This window comes from Myotis yumanensis, unplaced genomic scaffold (assembly GCF_028538775.1).
Source record: "Myotis yumanensis isolate MYYU_CA2020_CCGP unplaced genomic scaffold, mMyoYum1.0.hap1 SCAF_3, whole genome shotgun sequence".
NCBI lineage: Eukaryota > Metazoa > Chordata > Mammalia > Chiroptera > Vespertilionidae > Myotis > Myotis yumanensis.
The window spans coordinates 163,021,142-163,042,742 of NW_027223754.1; the positions used below are offsets into that span (position 1 = coordinate 163,021,142).

Genomic DNA, 21,601 nt, shown 5'->3' on the forward strand with positions numbered 1-21,601 from the left:
CAACAGGGGAGCTATTCTCAGCCAGAGAGGCAGGGTGGGCTGTCTCTGGGGCACCCTACCCAGGGTGCCACACTCCTACATCCTGAAGGGTGCAGGGGCATCGGCTGGCAGCCCCAAAACCCAGGCACACAGAGGAGCTGGAAGGGAAGTGAGAAGGGCAACAGGGAGGAGCTTCAGCAAGGATGGGGGTGCTGGCTCCCATGACACCTTGCGTGGGGACCCCATGCTGCTGAGACACCCGTAGTCTACTCCCCCACGACGCCCCCACCTCAACATGGTAAAGTTCCTGACCATGGGATCGGATATACAGACTTCCCCTTCCCTCATAAACCAATGCTCCCTGGGTAGACCCCGTCCCACACACATACCACCACCACCACTCCCAGAGGGTCTCAGAGAGACCTCCCACCTCCTCCCCACTACTCATCGATGTGCTGCTGTCCATCCTGGATGGATGTCCCAAGCACAGGCCACAAAGACACCCCACACTCACAGTCACACAGACCCCGAGTCAGAGACCTGACACACAGATGCCCCATCAAGCACAGACTTAACACAGATGCACCCTCGGGGGTTCAATACACAGACCATCCCTCACCCCACTGATTGGGCACAGAGCCACTACCAGGTCCCCAGACTCTGTTGGCCTCCTCACCTTACCCCCCCACCCCACCCACACACACACCCACACTAAGACTTCCCCCATTGCCAACCCCCCCCCCTCACCTGCCCCCCACAGAATCCTAGACCCAAACACACACAGTCCAGGGCCTGGCAGACAAAGCACCAGGAAGGGCTGAGGGCAGCCAGTCTGAGAGTTGGCTGTTCCAGCCAGAAACAGCCTGAGGAATGTCCTCTGGCCACAAGTGCCGGGGGGGAGGGGCACACAGCCCCGCCCTCAGCAGTGGAGGACTTGGCTGCCCCCTTCCTGGCAGAGCCAGAACTTCCCTGAGGTGTCTGGGCTTCTTCAAGAGAAGAGTTGGAACTGGCCCAGCCCTGGGAGAGGAACAAGGCCTCACACTCCATAAGAGCCAAGTTCCTTAGAACAGCGCCCCCATTCTCCTGCACGAGAGGCTTCCAGTTACCAGAGTAGACCCGCTCGAGGGCTCCTCCCTCCTCACCCCCTTCTCTGCCAGCCAAATGCAGCCAGGATACCAGGTGCTGGCCATGGGCTCACCCAGGCTCAGAAAGAGACTGTTTATTGGAAGCTGTTCTCACATCATTCTTTAGACGGCTTTGCAGTCTTGGGGCCAGGGATGGGACCAGGGTGGGAATCTCTTATGACTCTGGGGGGAAGGGATACGGGTGTCCCCACACCTGGGGCTCAGTTGAGGACACTCCTGCGAGTGCCAGATGTGGTCCTCATGGAATAGGCCTTTTGGGTTCCACTTGAGAATCTCAGGGCATTGCTGCCCATGGTGCCCCCAAAGGCCAGCCCGCTACCACCAATAGTTCCCCCAAAGGCCAGTCCGCTGCCACCACTGGTTCCCCTGTAGGTCAGCCCGCTGCCGCCACCACCGGTGGTATTCATCACAGCTGGGAGAAAAGAGGGAGGACTCAGTCAGCATGAGCCCACCACCCAGAGCCCATCTCTTCACTCCACCCACCCTCCTGCTGGGCTGCCCCTTCTCCCCCCCACCGTCACCTCCCTTTCCCACCCTACACACCATGGGCCAACCCAGAAGGAGCTTCGGACAGTGCGGGGTGGGGTGCCCCCTGCAAGGCTTCCCTGGGCTGCTGAGGCAGCTCTAGGGCACCTGCTTGAAGCTACTGAAGGGAAGGAGGCAGGCTCCAGATCCCCACAAGCCCCGGCCCTCAGACCCACATGCCATCCTATAGGCCCCACCCAGTCTGGAGAGCACAAGGGGTGGGCTGAAGCGAAGGACTTACAGATATTTAGGGCTCCCACTCCATCTCCGGTCAACCTGGGGGCAGAGGAGAGACCTGTGAGAGCAGCCCTTCCCTCAGCCCTGGAGGAGGCACTCCCAGGCCCCTCCGTCTAGTCCCCACACAGGACTGGTATTCTGTCCTCTGCCCCACATTTCCAGCCTTCCTTCAACCTTGCTGCAAAATGAGCAAGGAGGAGTGGGGGCCAGCGTTCACTTAGGCCCTCGTACCTACTGGCTACATGACCTTGGGAATGTCTTAGGGCCTCCATTTCCTCATCTACAAATAGGGCCTCACTCAGTACCAACCTCACAGGGTGGTTTGCCAGAGTTCCATGACACAATGTACCTAAAGCTCTGGGCACACAGGATTAGGTAAATGGTAGTCCCTCTTATTATTACATAGACAGCTGCCTCCCCTAACCAGACCATAAAATCCTCAAAGTGGGCTGTAGCTGACTGATTACTGTGTCTCCAGCCCCTGCATGAGGTCTGGCAGGTAGTCATTACTATGTGTTAAAATAATTAGCGTATTGTTGACTGAGTGAATGCAGCTCCAACAGGGACTGAGGAGGGAATGGGGAGGTAGGTGGGGTGACTTTAAGCAGCCAGTGGAGCTGAAGCACCGTCCTGCACTGGAAATTAAAAATCCGCCCAAGACAGCTGGGTGTGTTTGCTCTGTGACACACAAGCCCTTGGCCTTGGGAATGAGTGTACTCTGTGGGGAGGAGGGGACACCTCGCCTTTGCGGAGGGAGTGAGGGAGCCACCTGGCCTCAGCAGCCCCAAGTGCAGGGGGCAGAGCAAAGGCCAAGGGCAAGAGATAGGTATGCTAGGAAGCTTCCAGGCCCCTTGTTAAAATGGCCCCTGCAAGTGCTGGGCGTTACTGGCAGTTGGGGAGTGAGGGGGAAGCGTGGTTGAAATCAGGCAACAATTCCATATAAGAATTCAATTCCTAAAGAACTCAAAGGGGAACCTAAATATCTCGGGCTCTAGTGATCTGCGCGATTTTTCTTTTCCTCACCCTGTCACCCTTTTTGATCCTAAATAAATATTTGTTTTGTGCCTAATTTTATATTTGTAACTTTGTATTCTTAACTAAAGGCCTCCCCAAACTGAGGTGAGTGGATGAGTTTCTAACCCTAGACCTGCCCCTGGGAAGGGCTGAGGGATTAAGATGGGGTGGGGAACGGTGGCTCACGGGCCATATAAGGCCTGTGAAATCATTTGGTCTGGCCCTGTCAAGGCATTGGGGTGAGTTAATTAAATGTTTGACCGATTATAGCAGACTAATTTTTAAGTTCATAATTTTGCTGGCCCAGGAATGATGTTATAAACATCCAAATGGCCCTTGGCAGAAAAAAAGGTTCCCCACCCTGGATTAAGGGATAAAAATAAGGTGTCTATCTCCACGTCCCCAAGAGGTGGAGAGAGGACAGCCACCTCACCTCCTTCCTCTCCACTCCATTCATTCCCCATCTTCTCTCCCCAGCCCTCCGGAATAACGCTCAGAAAAGGAAAGGTCCTTTGTAAACAGCATTTTACAGGTCCAAGTTACTAGTCTCTGAGTGCTTCCTTTGCAGGAGTTTTGTCCCCTCTACCCCTCTGCAAGTTCCCCGGAGGCAGAAACACGTCTTACATATTACCTACCTCTGTAGGCCGAGCCACGATGAGTTCTACTTCCAGGGCTTTGCTTACACTGCTCCCTCTCACCCTCTTCAAATCCTGACCTTCCCCCAAGACATACTCTAAAGCCTATCTAGTGACTGAGTGAATCAACCAACCCATCAAGGTGAGAAGGAAGGCCCAACTTCATGGCCATATATTCCATGTCTTTCATGAAGAATTCCCTGTAAGACTAACCCATGCCAGCCCAGCTGGCATGGCTCAGTGGTTGAGAATCGACCTATGAACCAGGAGGTCACGGTTCCATTCCCAGTCAGGGCACATGCCTGGGTTGGGGGCTTGATTCCCAGTGTGGGGCATGCAGGAGGCAGCCAACCAATGATTCTCTCTCTTCCTCTCCCTTCCTCTCTGGAATCAATAAAAATAAAAATAAATAAATAAACAGACCAACCCCTCCCAGCCCCCTCTCAGGCTGCAGGTAAGTATGCAAATATCTCTGGGGACAGGGAGAAATTAACTCCTCCAGCACATTCAGTCAATACCACATGACTTAGCACTTTACATAGTGAGAAGCAGCCTGGGGTTATAGAAGATGCTTAAACCAGGAATCAGCAGAGCTTGACTGCACACCAACCCTGTCCCCTCAGTTAATAAAACTGAACCACAGCTTCTCTCTGTATTAACAACACCTGACCTGTTTACCTGAATGTGTTCTAAGGATCAAATAAGATGGCCCTGCTAATGGTCACTCACATGAAGTCATGACTTCAACTTTTCCAATGAGCTTTACACCACATGGTCTTTCCTTCTAGGTCATCTCAGGGGCAAAGAAGTGGGCCTCAGCTGTACCCCCTGCACTCCCACCTCCAGTGCCCTGCATAAGAGGGTGCATAGGACATGCTTGTCGATGGATAAATGTCAAGCCCCAGGCCCTACTGAGCCCCAGAAGGATCCCTTTCTCAGCTTCTGTGACCTCACCGGCCCTCCTCGCCCTCCAGCAGCTTGCGGTAGGTGGCAATCTCGATGTCCAAGGCCAGCTTGATGTTCATGAGCTCCTGGTACTCCCGGAGCTGCCGGGCCATGTCCTGCCTGGCTCGCTGCAGGGCAGCCTCCAGTTCCTCCTGCTTGGCACGTGCATCCTTGAGTGCCATCTCCCCACGGTCCTCAGCCTCAGCGATGGCAGCCTCCAACTTGGCACGCTGTGGGCAATAGAGGAGCTGTGAGGTGGGGACAGGTCTCACCAGTCACTGGCTTCCTGCCTCCCCATCCTGAGGTGAGCACCTGGGCAACTTGCTGACAGGGCTTCACTGGCACCAGCCTACTCCCCAAGCACCAGAGGATCCCAGGGGTTAAAAACATGGGTTCTGACACCCAATACCTAGGTTCTAATTCTGTCTCTGCCACTTACGAGCTTTGTGATCTTGGATGAACCAACCTTTCTAAGCCAAAGTCTCCTCATCTCTAAAATAGCAATAATCCTGGTGTCTACCTCATAAGGACATTGTGAGCATTAAATGAAGTAATATACAAATTGGGTGGTGTCCAGCAGAGAGCAAGCACTTAATAAATGCTATTAGGATTATTATTAATAAATCCTATTATGATTCGCAGCTCCCCGTGGCTGGAGGACCTCCAAAGCTATGGGATCCTACTTAAATTCCCAAATGTCAGGCGGCGGATAGAACCAAAACCACCTTCAAAACTGGAAGCAGTTTGGAATAGGCCCCGAGCAGGACTTGGAGCAGACACACTGCTTGGAGCCCCCAGGTTCGGGAGGGGTGATCAGATTCATGATGGACCTGAGCAATAACCGCCACTTCCTGCCCAGCTGTGGCGTTCCCTCTGCTTGTGGAGGAGTCTATCTAGTGCCGGGTGAGAGGGCCACCATCCCAGGCCCTAACCAGTGCTCCTTCTCTTTCCTTCTCACCCACCATTGTCTGTCCCCAAATCCCCTCTCCTTAGCTCATGCACTCTGCCCTCTGCCCAGCCCCCCAATCCTCCCAGGGGAGGCCCTCTGAGACTCTCTGCCCCTCACTCACCTGTCAGTGCCCTTCCCTGTCACACGGGTGCCCCCTTGGCGAGGCCCACCCCACTACCTCTGGGCCCCTTGATGGTGGCAGACACCCCAACTCTGGGGCCTGGTTCTGCCCTACAGTGTGAGAGGAGACCCGGATGCAGCGCAAGCTGCAGTGTTTGGGCAGCCGCCATTCGTTCTGCTGTGCCTCCTCACTGGCCTGGAGGCTGGCCCACTTCACCGGTGACTCACGGCCCTGCATCTGTGCCAGAGGCCTCCGCCCTCATGTCAACAGGCCTGCAGGGCTCCGAGGGAAAGACACTTCTGGGCAAACCACCCCCACATCCCATCCTCCCAGCTCCTCTGGAAGTTAGCTCCCTGAAGCTGCTGCACTGGTCACCTTCCCTCCCTCCCCACTGCAGACACCTGCTCAGGCTTAGCTGCCCCTCCCACCTCTGTGGCTGTGCCAGGTGCTGGGAAGGGAGGAGCAGTGAACCAGACAGATGGGGCCCCTGCTCTAAGGCAGCATTTTTTATATTCCAGTGGATGTGGGGGACAGTCAATATATAATTAATGAGACAGAACATTTCAGAGAGTGATAGGTGCTTCATTCGGACAGACTGCTCATAGGTAGTTGAAAAAGCCATCCCTGAGATCTCTTGTTCTAAACCCCAGGGGTAGGAAAGGGGCAGCCATGTATGGAGCTGGGAGAACCACATTCCAGGTAGAGGCAACACCAAGTGCAAAGGCCCTGAAGCATGAAGATGCCTGGCAAATAAATGCAAGGTACAGGAAGCAGGCTAGTGTGGCCGGAGCATAGCCAGCGAGGGAGTGGTGGAAAGTGAGGTCAGGATTGAGACGGAGCCTTGTGAGCCACAGTAAGGACTTCTCCTGGCCACTGTCCTCCATCCCCCACCCTCCACCACTGGGAGCTCCCAGGCACAGCATACTGCATCCAGAGCTGGGTGCAAGGAGAGTGCTCAGTACCAAGATGGTAACAAGTGGTGGTTCCTCTCTGGCCGGCCAGCCCAAGGCTTCTTCCACAGGCTCTATGCCCAGCTAGGCTCCTCTTCTCCCTTTGGCCCGAGCCTAAAGCTGGCCAAGAATATTCCGTCCTGGAGCTCTCACAAGTGGGTCTGAGCTGCACCAGCCTCAGCCAGGCCCAGGTTGGGCAGTGGGTGGGAGGCAGGGGCAGGCTGACACTGCCCCCCCCCCCCCCCCACTCGCTCCGCCAGCCTCCTGCTCCTCACTGTCAGCTGGTTGCCCTGCACACACCCTAAGAAATAGGGAGGAGCAAGGAGGAGGGTTTGTGCCCACCTGGTTCTTGATGTTGTCGATCTCAGCCTGCAGCCTCTGCATGGCCCGGTTCATCTCCGCAATCTCATTCCGGGTGTTCCGGAGGTCCGCCCCATGCTTTCCGGCCTGGGCCTGCAGGGTCTCTAACTGGAACAGCCACACAGAGAAGTATGACAAGGCGTGAGCGATGATTACAGGCAACTCGTCCCTCTCCCCACCCAAGGAAGGCCCAAGATTCTGAATGGCAAACCTTCTCAGCTTATCTTCCCAAGGAGGGAAAGTCTGACTCCCAGCAATCTTCACCCAATGCCAAGAGGCCAGACATAGGCAGTGGGTGGCTCAGAGGCTCAGTTTCCTCCCAGATGAGACAGAGAGGACCAGGATGGCTCCCAGGGCCCACCCCCACTGATACTGAGGCTCTGCCCATCCGCACCACATCATAGTGCTGGAGGAGCCCTGGAAGTCTGAGGTTCTCACCTATCAAGCACCCCCTCCTCAGCGCCATCCATTTCACAGATGAGGAGAGTGAATCCCAGAGAATGAAGGCACCGCTCAAGGATCACACAGCAAATCTGAGCCCAGGCCTACTTGTGGGCGTACCTGTATTTTCACCTGTGCACCACGGATGACCCCCTATCCCTGCAGAGACAGCCCTCTATGCTGCTTTAAACCCTGCCTCAGGCTCCCTCCCCTGGAACCCCAATCCATTTCCTCAGCACCTTCACAGTCAGCTGTACTGCCTCCATACAGCACCTGGTCTGCAGCCTAGGGCCCTGCTTTTCCATCTGTCAGCTGTGTGGAGTTAGGCAAATTACTGCACCTTTCTGTGCTTCAGTTTCTCATCTGTAAAATGGGGATAATACAGTGCCTACCTAATAGGGCTGTTCTGGGGTTTAAATGAGTCAATACAGGTTAAAACATCTGAAACACTGCCTAACACTATGAATACTTGCCACATTTTACCTATTAAAAGTATTAAACCATGTCCACTTCCTCTGCCCTGCTCCTGCATCAGGGCAGGGCCCTGTCCTTTCCAAGTCTCTTTTTCCCAGGACACTGGCGAGCACCACAGACTTACACGGAGTCCTGCCAGAAGAGTAGGACCAGGCCCTAAAGGCTTGAAACCGAGTGAGTAAGGAAAACTGCCACCAAGGACCCTGCAGGAGGAGGAAATGTGTCCCCAGTGGCTGCACACCTTGGTCTGGTACGCGGTCTCGGCCTCGGCCCGGCTGCGGTTGGCCATCTCCTCGTACTGGGTCTTGACCTCCGCGATGATGCTGTCCAGGTCCAGGGAGCGGCTGTTGTCCATGGACAGCACCACGGACGTGTCAGAGATCTGGGACCGCAGCTCTGACAGCTCCTGTAGGCACCAGACAGAACATCGGGACCTGGGGCATGACACACCCATGCCCATCCTGGGAGTCCCCACACACCAGGGAAAGAAAAAGGGAGAAGAGGCAGGGAGAGGGTACAGGCCAGCATCTGCCAAATAGTTCCACCGACCCTGGCTCCCTGAAGAGCTCCTTAGCAACTTCTCAACTAAGCGTCTGACAGGGTGTGGGGGGCTGTGACAGCTCCTGCCATGAGGCGCTGCCGGGCGTGAGCTCTACTTGGGAGGAGTACTAGGAGGTGAGTAAAATAAATCATGGTCTATAACAAAGCACTCTGCAGCTTCTGAATCTGATGACATGGCTGTGTTTACAAACAGGGAAATGTACCCGTGACATACTGTTATATGGAAAAAGTGTGGTTCTGTTTTTATTAAAATATATATTTCTATATCTCTATGTGTATATATGCACAAAAAATGTCTGGAAAGGTAGATACCAAGATGATAAGAGCAGGTATAGGTGACCTGTTTTCAATTTTATGCTTTACTTAATTTTCTGGATTTTTTGCAATGAGTACCTATTTCATAATGAGAAGAACATAATTATATATATATATATATATATATATATATACATCATGTGACAGATATATGAATACCTGCACTAAGATTAAAAATGCCTAAAGAAAGCCTCAAGGATCCAGCCCCTGAAATTAACACATGGAAATTCACCCTAAGGGGCTAATGGAGGCTAAATATTCAGACACAGACTAGACTGAAATGAGAAATGAGAACTGTATGTAGGTTAACATGAAATTATGTCCCAGACCAGTCCTGCCAGAAGACTGGCCACCCTAGCCTCTGCCTAAGGCCAGAGCCTCACACAGATGGCAGTGAAAAGGATTTTAGGTCCCATGAGGGAAAGAGCTGGAAGCCCAGCGCAGGGCAAGAGTAAGTAGGAAAGAATGAGGTGGGAGGGTGAACAGAGTGGCCAGTTGGTGGGCAGCCTCACCCAGTCCCTCTGGGTGGAAACTCTCAGGTATTCATCTCTCCTGATTTCAGCTCCCTGGCCTGCCCCACCCAGCCCACCACTGAACTCCATCACAGCCTGGGATCCCTTGACTTCCTCCTGGCTCCTTTAGTCCTCCCTATCCCACTTCCAGAAAAATGGTCATACCATGTATCTCTGAAAGGCCAATCCTGATGGACCCTACCAATCTGCTCTGATAAGGCCAGCTCCTCCCGAACTCCCCATCCATTGAGATTCCTAAGTCCAAAAAGGATAAAGGTACCCCCACACGGTCAACTCACACCCAGACTAGCCCAGAGGTTGGGGTGGACCAGATGGCCCCCTGGTTAGGACATGTAGGACATGACATGTCTCCCACTCCTGAGGTTCTCACCGTCTCATAGAAGGTCCTGAGGAAGTCGATGTCCTCATTCAGGGCATTCACCTTGGCTTCCAACTCCACTTTGCTCATGTAGGCAACATCCACATCCTGGGAGAAGTGGTGAGAAGTACACAGACCATTTAGCAGGGGTGGGAGTCAGCTAGCACTGTCCAACCTACAGGCCAACACCACTGCCCTACCAAGAAGCATACAGTTTCTCCAGCTACCTGACATGCCCACAGATGAAGTTTCCTCTACTCAATTCTCCCAGGCTGCATGATTGACATCTCCATGAAGCCCCAGGACCGGAGGTACTTTCTCTGTTCTGGCAGCCCAGAGCAGTCTAAAGCCCCAAACCCAACACTTATCCTGTTCCTGAAGGCTTTGGTGGTTTAGACACTCAGGGGAAATCCTTTCCACCTACTAACTATGAGCCTCAACTTCTGATCAGTCAAATAAGAGAGCATAAAACCATTCAGACTCCAGGGCACCACTCTCAGACACGGAACATCTCCAGCCTGAGTGTTTAACTAGCAGCATGGGTGGTCTGGCACAGGTGGGCCACAGATAGCACCGCAGGTCCAAATGATGTCTGATCCCTTCTAGCCACACTTTCCCATGGTTAAACTCCTATGGATAGTGCATCCCTGAATCTTCAAGGGCCCAGCACTGGGGTGGGGGGGCAGGGGGGCGGGGTAGCTGCATTTATGTGGATGGTCCTGGAAAACTCAGCTGCTCAGTGAATGTGCATTGAATCAGAACCTTAAATCAAACCCCTGTACGACATTTCTAAGACCTTCCAAGTTCGGCTTGCACATCTCCAGGGATGAGGAACTTACTCTGCCTCGAGGCAGCCCATTCCATTCATTCAGCAGGTATTTCCAGCTTGCCATGTGCCACCCTTGTCTGTACTGAAATGTTCTGACTGTGCTAGAACACTTCCTTATTTGGTGTTGGAATCTCCCCTTCTAACTTTCATCCTTTGCTATTAATTCTAACCCCTCCAGAAACAAGTCTAGTGACTAATCAGACACACACAAATAAATACACACACACACATATAAACACACATTCACACACACACACACACACACACACACACAAGTGTATGTGCGCACACAAACACAAGACAGGCTATGCTATAGCGGCCTGACTTCCAGATCTCTCCTTCTCCAAGCCCATCATTCCCTTTTTTAGTCCCTAGAGCAGACCTTGGTCACAGGTCTCTATTGGCTGCTCAGGTGAGAGGGCCATGTGGTCCCCCATCCCCTGTGTTCAGACAACATCCCCCATCCTTCCTATCTGCCCCCCTCACCTTTTTCAGCACCACAAACTCATTCTCAGCAGCCGTGCGCCGGTTAATTTCCTCTTCATACCTGCAGTAGAAGAGGAGGGCATGGTGTTGGTGCGGGTTTGTCTCCACCTCCCTCAGAGGCAGGTGTGAAAATCTACCCTGCGTCACCCCCACCCTCTCCTTAATGACCCCCTGAAAAAACAGGTGTCAGCCAATGCCCCCAACTTTTCCATATGGTGGTTCCTAAGGCTTTGAGTCTTGGCATGGGATAGGTGAGGGGGCGGGGGGGCGGCAGGACGGTGCAGGGAACATGTGAACTAAAGGACAGAGGCTGCATATGCTGGGAGAAAGCAAAGAATAAAAGCCATGCTTACAGACCGCTTCATATGGAGCCTACACTGTTATATGCTAGCTATGCATTAGCTCATTTAATCCTCACAACAAACTTTTTTAAATCTTCACCCAAGGAGATTTTATTAATGAGGGGGGGGGAGGGGAGGGGAGGGGAGGGGAGGGAAGGGAAGGGGAGGGGAGGGGAGGGGAGGGAAAACATCCATGGGCTGAAGATCAAACCCGCAACCTAGATTTGTGCCCTGACAGGGAACCAAGCCCCAACCTTGTTGGTGTACGGGACAATGCTCAACCTATTTACCACCCAGCTGGGCAATCCCCACACCAATCTTACAACAATGGTACGAGATTAGCAGGGCAGGGAACAGAGGCACAGACAGGCAGAGTGATCTGTCCAGTCACTAAGCTGTCAAGTGGCAAAGCCCAGATTTGAAACCTGGCAGTCTGACTCCAGGCCCATGCCTTAACCACTACCTGACCCTACCCCCTGTGGAGGGGCCTGAAAGGGAGGAACCTTGGGGAATCAGAAAGGGGCTGCATACATTCCTGGGATAACCAGGCCCCAACTAGGTAGCCTAGTCCCCCTCCGCCCTCCCATCCCTCTTTGTCCCAAAGAGCCAGCCCCACCCATAGGAGGACCTGAGCAAAGCAGGGCGCAGAGCAGGAGAGCAGGTGGGCTTACCCGAGTATTTATTGGGAAACGTAAATAAAAAGGGACAGAAACAGGAACAACTGTGGTGGGGAGCAGGATGTTTGGGCAGGCAGGCAGCCTCCAGGAACCCGACTCTCATGGTCCCGCTCCCTCAGGCCCTATGAGTAGTTACGGAAACATCCCTGAGGCTCTCTGCCCACCCCTGCCTGGGCAAAGCAAAGTGCTGCTGGGCCTGAGAGTGTGCAGATGGGAGCTTCTAGGCAGCTGCACCCAGGGCCCTCCTTGTGCCTCCTTCAGCCCCAGCCCGGAGCTCACCTGACTCCACAGGAAAGCTCTGTGGGCTTTGGGGTGAGGGCAAGTATGTGTGCCCACAAATTCAAATGCACATAACAAAGGGGTTCAGTAAAAATAAGACAAAAGGGGCTCGCTGGTTGCCCCCAGGCCTTCCCTGCCTTGCACCTGCCTGTTCCACCTGCTGTGGGGTTTATCCTGTTGACTGTTGCCTTAGGGAAATAGGGGGTGAGCACTCTCCTCAGAGGCCTTTGTTTGTTCTACTTCCAGTCAGTGCCAGTGTCCCTGCTCTGGCTTTGTCATGCACCTCCAGGCAGGCACAGAGCTCACTCACTACCCCAATGCAGGCATGCCAGGGTGGGGCAGCCCAAGCCTCAAGCTTTGGCTTCTATTCAATGGGAAAACTTAGTGGACACCTCAAAGGCCTGTCCCTAAATCCCCAGCCTTCCTGGACCCTGGACTCCCTGCCGCTTCTCACAGCCCCCTTTCTGGTTCCTGCCCTGATCACACCCACCCCTCAGCCTCTGCAACCTCTCTCCTGGCTCACAACGATGATTCTCTCTCCTTGCTTCTTTCCAGACCAAGTTGGTTCCATGTCTCCTCCAGGGAACCAGAGGCCCAAAATTCCAGTCCCAGCTCTCCAGTGATCTGCTATATGATCTTGATCGAGTCCCTGAAGTCTCTTGTCTCTAATTCCTCACCTGAACGAAATGATGGTTGTGCAAATTTGAAGCACGTCTGTCATACCTTCTGCCCTACCCTCTCTTGGGGTCTTGGTCAGGCACCGAGAAGGAAAGGGCAGGGCAGGACAGGGCTGGGCAGAGATATTTTCCTGGGAGTAATTCAGGATAAAAAGACCAGAAGGACTTGAAAACAGCCCTCAGGGACAAAGAAGGACGAGGCTAGGCAGGGAATGCGTTAGTCAAAACCATTCAGGGTTATTGTACTGTGCAGCTTCACCCTCTGACCCCTAACCCAGAGGGGACTTGCAGAGGGCCAGCTGATTGGGTGCACATCCGAACCCTCATACCCCACAGTTCACACTGGGAGCCAATACTTATTCTTGAAGTCTTCCACCACGTCCTGTGTGCTCCGAAGCTCCATCTCCAAGCGACTCCCATCCATCTGCAGGGCCTCAAGCTGCTTCCGCAGGCCAGCAATATAGGCTTCAAAGATGCCTGGGACGCAGCTGCTCTTGACCGACTTCTGCTCCTGCAGTAGAGCCCACTTGGTCTCCAACAGCTTGTTCTGCTGCTCCAGAAACCGCACCTAGAATGGAAATGGGGGAGGAAACTGATGAGGGGCAGACCGTGCTGCCCACAGTGGGACTGGGAGGGTCCCCAGCCACCCAGCAGAACCCATACTCCCACTGGCTGTTCCCCCAGCCTGGGCCCCCAGCCCTTGGCTCTCTCCTCTGGGAAAATAACCCTGAACAAGCCTCTTCTCCAGGACTCTCAATCTCGAGTGTCTTAGACTGTGACCCAGGGGTCAAGTGTACCTGGTTTACCAGGGTGTCTGGGTACTGTGCTAAAGTTAAGGTCTCCTCCCTCCTGTGCACCCCACTGAATTATGGGTACTCTCCACCTCCCTCTCTGAAGGGGTTCTCCTTCCTATCAGTGTCCTGGGCCTCATGGCCTCCTCCCTTCAGGTTGGGACCTGCCTGTCCTCCCTGAGTATCCTCTCTCCCCTTCCCCTTTCCTCCAACAAGGCCTCAGGACAGAGTGCTACAGCCATCACTGTAAAATGAGCACCTATTATGTGCTCAGCCCTGGGGCCCAAAAGGGCCGTAAGGAGCACCCAGTATGACTGGGAGTAGAAAACAAGCCTTCTCAGAACCAGCAACTTGGGGCAGCAGGACCTGGGGGTTGTGGACAGTGAGACAGAGCAGCTCAACAGCAGGGAAGGAACCTGGGCCTGAAGGACATGCACGGTCTGAATGGTGAAGGAGAAGAGGGCACTGGAGGCTGGGGAGGTGGAGAAGTAGGAGAGGGAAGGCCTGGTCTACACCTGAGGGAGGAGACCCTGGCCAGTGGGCCCAGCTGGCTTAGCCCTTAGTTCTTGGGTCCAGCCCCACTTTGCCCAGCATCTAGACCCACCAGTCAAGCCTGCCCCCCTCCCTTCCATCCCCCACTCTCACTTCCCACCCCAACCCCACCCCTCTGGAAAAACACCTCCCAAATGTTCCTTCCCCCTCCCTGTCCCCAAATGGGCTGTCTCCAAAGGCAGTTCCAGCCTCACTCACTTCCTACCACCGAAGGAAAGCTAGAGGACCAGGTAGGGCGTGGTGGGCGTGGTGGGTGTAGCGGGAGCCTCCCTACCTCCCTCCAGCCCTTTATTTTCAGCATCTGCCTTAGAGTAGTGGGGCTAAGGGGGGGCTCCCCAGCTGGGAATGGCATTTCACCCCTACCCCACTTCTGACTCCACACAGCCCCCTCGCAGAGAAAGGGGCCCAAAAAGAGAGCCACCCCTGTCCCCGGCCTGGGGCTCCCGATATTGGGGAAAAGAAAGGCTAGTTGTCCCAGCGCCAACCCACGCGCAGTCAGGGCTGAGTGGCCGCGGCGGCCTGGAGCGTGGCGTACTCGGCAGGTTGCAGCGGCTCACCTTGTCGATGAAGGACGCGAACTTGTTGTTGAGGATCTTGATCTGCTCACGCTCCTCCTGGCGCACCTGCTGGATGGAGGGGTCAATGTCCACCTGCATCGGGGCCAGCAGGCTCTGATTGATGGTGACCTGGTGGATGCCGGCGCCCACGGGCCCCCCGTAGGCGGAGTGCATGGCCGCGCGCGGCCGCGGGGCTCCCAGGCCGTAGAGGCTGCTGCTGCGGGAGCCGCCGGTGTGCGCCGAGCTCAGGCGCACCTGCGCCCCGCGCCCCGGGAAGGTGGCGGAGCGCGAGCTGAAGACCTGGGAGCTGAAGTGGGTGGACATGCTGGCGGCACCGGGCTGGACTTAGCAGTGGGCGAGAGGGAGCCGAACTCGCTGACCTTCGGGCAAACCTGGCCGCTTTTATCCGCTAGGCGCCGGCCCAGCCGCTTACACAGGTAGGGGCGGGGCTGGCCGCGGGCCACCTTTCTCTGCGCACCCGCGCCCCCCCCACCCCGCCCCCATCCCGGGCCGCGCTTCCGCCCTCGCCCTCCGCACCGCCCACCCGGCAGAGGCCAGGCTTTCAGTCCGAACCAGAACCGTCTGGAGTGAGGAGGGCGGTAGTCCCCGAGAGAGCCGTGGGAAACAGCGGTCCGAGCCGGACCCAGCCAGGGAAGGCTTCTTGAAGGGGCTAAGGGAGTGAGTGAAGAAGATCCGCTCCTGTGCCCCGAGCAGGGCCATCAAGCCGTAAAAGATTGGCGGAAGAGGTGGACAGAAAAGCTCTAGTCCAGGAGTCAGCCCCCACCCAGCGCACCCCCGACCCCCAATACGACTGAAAACCAGAAAAGCGCTCCCTAACAGCCCCCTCCAGGCGCTGCTCCTCCGTGACAGATCAGCTCCGTTCTTGAGGTATCTGAGCCCAGGGTGGGCCTGGCCTAGCTGGTTTCCCTGGCCACATGCCACCACACCTCATTTCCGTGGAGAAACTAGGCTAAGTGGGGCATGACCGTCCTTCTCCCCCCTCTCCTCCTCACTCCAGTAGGCATGTGAGGCCCAGAGGGGTGGGGGTGGGGGGTGGGGGGAATGGTTACCCTGGGCCTGAGTTCCCCCACCCCCACCCCTAAATCACAGTCCTGTCCACTTATTTGTCTCTGATGAGGAAGGGGACGCCTGTGTGTATTTGGGACACTTTGTGGATGTCTGTTCACTTCCATGGGGCTTCTCTGCATGCACACTCTAGAGTCTAGACATATGCTTTGTGCATGTCTGACATTCTTATACACGTGGGAGTCTAGGTCCAGGGGGAAGGAGTGTCTGGGGCAGCACTTTTGTATCTACGTCTGTGGGTGTGCTTGTATCTGCACTCAGACTCCTCCCCATCCCCCTACCCTGCCATCTTTCTGTTTAAAGCAGCGGTTCTCAACCTGTGGGTCGCGACCCCTTTGGGGGTCGAACAACCCTTTCACAGGGGACGCCTGAGACCATCGGAAAACACATATATAATTACGTACTGTTTCTGTGATTAATCACCATGCTTTAATTATGTTCAATTTGTAACAATGAAATTGGGGGTCACCACAACATGAGGAACTGTATTAAAGGGTCGCGGCGTTAGGAAGGTTGAGAACCACTAGTTTAAAGGTTCCCAGGAGTTTCAAACATTGGGTTAGAACAGGGAACAAAGGACACAGAGACAGCTAAGCACCCGCCTCCCTTCCCAGTAGCCTCCTGCCACACAGGCCACACCTCTCCACTGCCCTTTTCTCCAGACCCAGCTTGCTTTCTTTCTCTCTTTCTTCCTTTCTTTCTTTCTTTCTCTCCTTGGGTGAAGTTTTAAAAAAGCTGGTGGCTTCTAGGCCCATCACAGAGTCCAATTTTCTTTGGAAAAGACCACTGAGAGCCTGCTGTCACCTCTAGCCCCTCCCAATGAGCTGGCCAGGTTTTCACCCCAGACCAAGGCCTCTCCTGGCCCAGGCTCAGCCTCCCCTAGAGCAGCACTTCCCCATTCCAGGGCCTGCCCCGTGTCCGCCCTCCATCCCCTCCCTGAAGCATTCCTGGTGCTCCAGGCTTTGCCTTCCTCCTCCTGTCTGTATGCTCACGGGCTGGCCAGCATCGTGAGCCCACACAGTGCCAGGCTGCACATATAAACACCCTCTGGAGGGCTTCACAAGCAGCTATTAACTCAGAGACCGAGGACAGATTCCTGCTCCGCAAGAGTGCGCAGCCCAATGGTTCATCTAGACTCAAGCTCCCACCGGCCTCACAGAGACCAGCTTGGAGATTCCCGGCAGAATCCAGAGCCCAGTTAATCCCACAAAGCCTTTGGCCTTCCCCAAAGACTCACTCCCACCTCTGTAATGTTCTTTCACTCACACACACCAAGCACACACTCACTTCCTTCCCAGCTGGCTTTCCCAGAACCCCCTGGACCCAGCTATGAACAAACAAGCAACCCCCAGGTCCTCAGCCCTGCTTGGCTTCTCTAAACCTGCCTGGACCTGGGGTCCCACAGTCCTCACAGGTGGAACTGGCTGCTGTTCTCTGGAGAGGAGGGAAGACATTCTTTTTGGCTCCCTCCTGCATGTTCAGAACTATTGCTCATTGTCCATCCCCTAATATACAGCCTCTGGTTTCTAAAGAAAAAAAAAAGGCATGATTTGTTTTTATTATCTTGGAATTCAAATACTTGTAATCATAACAAAAACCTGAGGAGAAGAAGGAAGAAATAAAATGGAGTTGCTATGGTCAAGCTGCTAAATTATTAAAATTGAATAGGTTTAGGCATGAAGAAATTATTCTAATCTTGCTTTAACTAGCGTGAAACTTAAAACTTTTGACTTTTCAGTGGTGTGCCAGTGCCTGGATATACCTAAATTTTATAGATAAACCTCTGAAGAACCTCAAGAATGTCCATGTGCTGTAGATACATACATCTCTTATAGATAACCACGTGTCATGTTAAAGAAAGAATATTTCATTATCCAGACCACCTGGCACCCATTATGCAGACCACCAGACATCTGGAAGATGGCCATCATTAGTCAACCCATAGGCTTATGATGCAGGATTGACTTTTTTTTCAAATATGTGCTATTTATTATACAAACTCTCACATTTTTCTTTCTCCTTTGGAAAATTTTGGGAATTGCCTAATTGTGTTTACAATTTTCAAACCTTAAGACCTTGGAATAAATCTTTGTCATTTATTTCTAGCCAAAGTCTGTGACTCTTTTGAGCTTGTTTGACAAGAGTCATTCAACATTTCTTCATGGAATGTAATACTTTTTTTTAAAAAGTCAAATAATGAAAGACAAGGAAGCAACATATATGTCAGCCAACAAGCTACTTTCCTAAATAGATGAATCCATAAGAAAAAGACAATCCTATATAATAAAAGGCTAATATGCAAATGGTTGTCACGCCCTCATGTGTAATGACCAATTAGCAGGAGGCTGCGTGCGCAGCGAGGCATGTGCAGGTGGGCGGGGCTGTATGTGTGACCGATCACCAGGAAATGCACGGAGCGCCTCTCGGTCCCTCCCCCAACCCTGCGGCTCCTGCGGGTGGCAGTGGTGGCTCCCTCCGGCCTCCAATGGAAGCGGCACTCCCACCAGCTCCCTCAGGCGCGCTGCGACTCCCGCCGGCTCCTGCAGAAGCGGCAGACAGCCTATTCACGTGATTTCGTGCCCTGGGCCATCTCCTCCTCCCAACAGGCCCAGACCCGATCCGCCTATTGGGGCCAGGCTGGCTAGACCCCACCCATGCATGGATTTGTGCACTAGGTCTCTAGTATTGTAATAACTATGTATGGTGCCAACTGGGTACTGGAAATATTGGGGGAACACTTTGTAAAGTATATGATTGTCTAACCACTATGATACACACTTGAAACTAATATAAAATAATGTTGAATGTAAACTGTAGTTGAAAATAAGATTTAAATTTTTAAAAAAGAATATGAGCTACTGGTTACATAGTGCTTACTTTACATGTGTTTGGCAGTGTTTTAAGCACTTTGCATCTCTTCACCCATTTAATTCTCACACTAACTCTATGGCATAGAACCCATGGGATAGACACTATTTATTCCCCATTTTACAGAAAAAGAAACTGAGTCCCACAGAGGTTAGAATGTGGGTGACAGGGAGTTTTGTCCTTTGTCCATGGGGTCATCGACTGGCTCATCCTCTGTCAAAATTGAAGACATTTGTTCTTATCTAAACAAAATGGATACACTTGTGTGGTGTTTTGTTTTGTTTTGTTTTGTTTTGTTTTGTTTTGTTTAGAAAGAGGACAGGAGAGAAAGAGAAACATGCACCCTTGACTGGGGATCAAACCCACCACCTTTTAGTGTTCAGATGACACTCCAACCAACTGAGCCACACCAGCCAGGGCGAATACACTTGTCCTTAACCAAGTATTTCCTATGGGGATCCCTGTTCGTGGCGGTAGATATGGTGGGAATGGCGTTCTCTCTTCTTGTGACCAGCGCAGAGAAAGAGAACGCGGGAGTTGATTAAATCTTGAATAGAACTCGACAAGGTTTTAAGGAAAAAATGAATAAAACAAGACTGAGGCCCTAGGCAGTTTGGCTCATTGGATAGAGCGTCGGCTTGGGGACTGACGGGCCCCAGGTTCGATTCCTGACTAGGGCATGTACCTTGGTTGCAGGCACATACCCAGTGGGAGGTGTGCAGGAGGCAGCTGATCGATGTTTCTCTCTCATCGATGTTTCTAACTCTCTATCCCTCTCCCTTCCTCTCTGTAAAAAATCAATAAAATATAGATTTTTTAAAAAAAAAAAAGACTGAGACAGAAATAGAGGGAAGCTGGGACCTGGTGTGGCGTCTGCTCTCTGATAGATGAACAGGGCCCAGAGCCATCGCAGCAACTTTTATTTATAGCCAAATACCGGGAAGTCTTACTAAGGGTAAATAGAAGGGGGAATGTGTGCGTTCTTGTGGCTTCCTCATAAATAGTCACCTCCGGGTGGGTCCGAATCGCATTCCTTCCTGGTGCTTGACTAGAATTAGACAAGAACCCATTTCCCAGCACCTGGCTTTGAAGGTCAACTGAGGCATTCCCACCTCTTGGTTAGATATGCCCCCAAGATAAGGCTCTGTCTTCATCATGGGTTCAGTTGACATGAATTTAAAAGAAAGCTAGCGCCTTCCCTGGCAGGGGGCCTTCCACATTTCCACTGCCAGGGACTTATCCTATAGATGTTCTCATCAAAAGTGCACACATACATGTGGTCTCTGCTGCCATTATTTTATATCAGTGAGAAACAGAAACAACATAATTACCCTTCTATGGGAAGTGATTAAATCTATTGAGCTGCATACATTCAGAGGAATGCTATTCATTGAAAAGAATAAAATCCTTTACATAGTGATAGTGTTTTTACCTTTATATATTGATTGCATAAGTCACTGTAATTTTTTTAAAGTCCTACAAAGTTCATGCCATCCACTTATCCCACGTCTACCTCCTCTTCTGAAGCTGGTCCCTGCTGAGCTCACAGTCACTTCCTGACCTCCTGCCACTCTCTCACCCTCAGCAGGGATGCTGGCGCCTGGTTCCTGCTGCTCCTCCCCAACCGGTACCCTCATCCTCCATGTGGATGACCTCCCAGCATCTTAGCCTGATCGTTCCTTAGCTCTGCAATTCCACTGACTTTCACTTCCATCCTTTTCTCTTGTCTCTGCCCATTACCACACTCTAGACCAGGGGTCCTCAAACTACGGCCCACGGGCCACATGCAAATACAAATATTGTATTTGTTCCCGTTTTGTTTTTTTACTTCAAAATAAGATATGTGCAGTGTGCATAGGAATTTGTTCAGATTTTTAAAAAACTATAGTCCGGCCCTCCAACTGTCTGAGGGACAGTGAACTGGCCCCCTGTTTAAAAAGTTTGAGGACCCCTGCTCTAAACCAGCGGTTCTCAACCTGTGGGTCGAGACCCCTTTGGGGGTCGAACAACCCTTTCACAGGGGTCGCCTAAGACCATCGGAAAACACCTTTATATAATTACATATTGTTTTGTGATTAATCACTATGCTTTAATTATGTTCAATTTGTAACAATGAAATTGGGGGTCACCACAACATGAGGAACTGTACTAAAGGGTCACGGCATTAGGAAGGTTGAGAACCACTGCTCTAGACCCTACACTGCTTTACTCTGAAGTCTTTCACACACAGGGCTGTTCGTAGCTCTCAGTCTCAGCAAACGTGTTCCTCAGCCACACAGCAGCCTCAGTCCTTATCCCGACTGTGACATTTCTCCCCGCCTACCACCTTCCTTCAGACTTTCTTCCCAGCTTGGACCCTCCCTCTCTGACCCCGTAGCCTTCAGTCTCCTCCAGGAGGAAAAACCCCCAGGCCTATTCAGCCTAAACACTGAATTTCTCTGTGAGCTCTAACCGGCAGAGCATGGGCAAAGAAAACCGTCTCCTGTAGATCTGGTGCTACCACCAAATCAGATCCTCAGGCTCCGCTGCACCCTCTTTGCTACTGGGCACTTCCCTCTGCCTTTGCTCAGCAACCTCTCCCAGCTGTCCTGGTTGCTACTGTAAAGCTTCTCTACTCTCTATCCCACCCTATACCCTGCACCTGCACTCTCAAAAATTATCAGAGCAAAAAATAAATAAACTAAAAAAAATTAAAGTATCAGGGCATTCTTTCTCACTGAGAAAATCAAGGCCATCTGGCAAAAACTCCCTTACTTTCCTTCCCCCACCCAACCTTACCTCCCTCCCTCTCCTTCTCCCTCCCTCGGGGCTCTGAGGATTGGCTCTCTCCACCTGTGTCCTGGACACCAGCCTCTCTGGGCTCCTCAGGTGCAGCATTCCATTCCGTTCATTGGTCACCACTTTCTAGTCCTCTGT

The 21,601-nt window shown here is 52.7% G+C and overlaps 1 protein-coding gene across 1 annotated transcript; it reads right to left on the minus strand.

Moving 5' to 3' along the window:
- Positions 1-1,152: 1,152 nt before the first annotated feature.
- Positions 1,153-15,149, minus strand: KRT7 (keratin 7). The gene is made up of 9 exons (XM_070410185.1): positions 14,732-15,149; positions 13,188-13,399; positions 10,858-10,918; positions 9,555-9,650; positions 8,017-8,181; positions 6,843-6,968; positions 4,490-4,710; positions 1,891-1,925; positions 1,153-1,536 (listed from the first exon to the last, which is right to left on the minus strand). The coding sequence occupies exons 1-9, from the start codon at positions 15,053-15,055 to the stop codon at positions 1,325-1,327; spliced, it is 1,452 nt and encodes a 483-aa protein (XP_070266286.1). The 5' UTR covers positions 15,056-15,149; the 3' UTR covers positions 1,153-1,324.
- Positions 15,150-21,601: the final 6,452 nt, after the last annotated feature.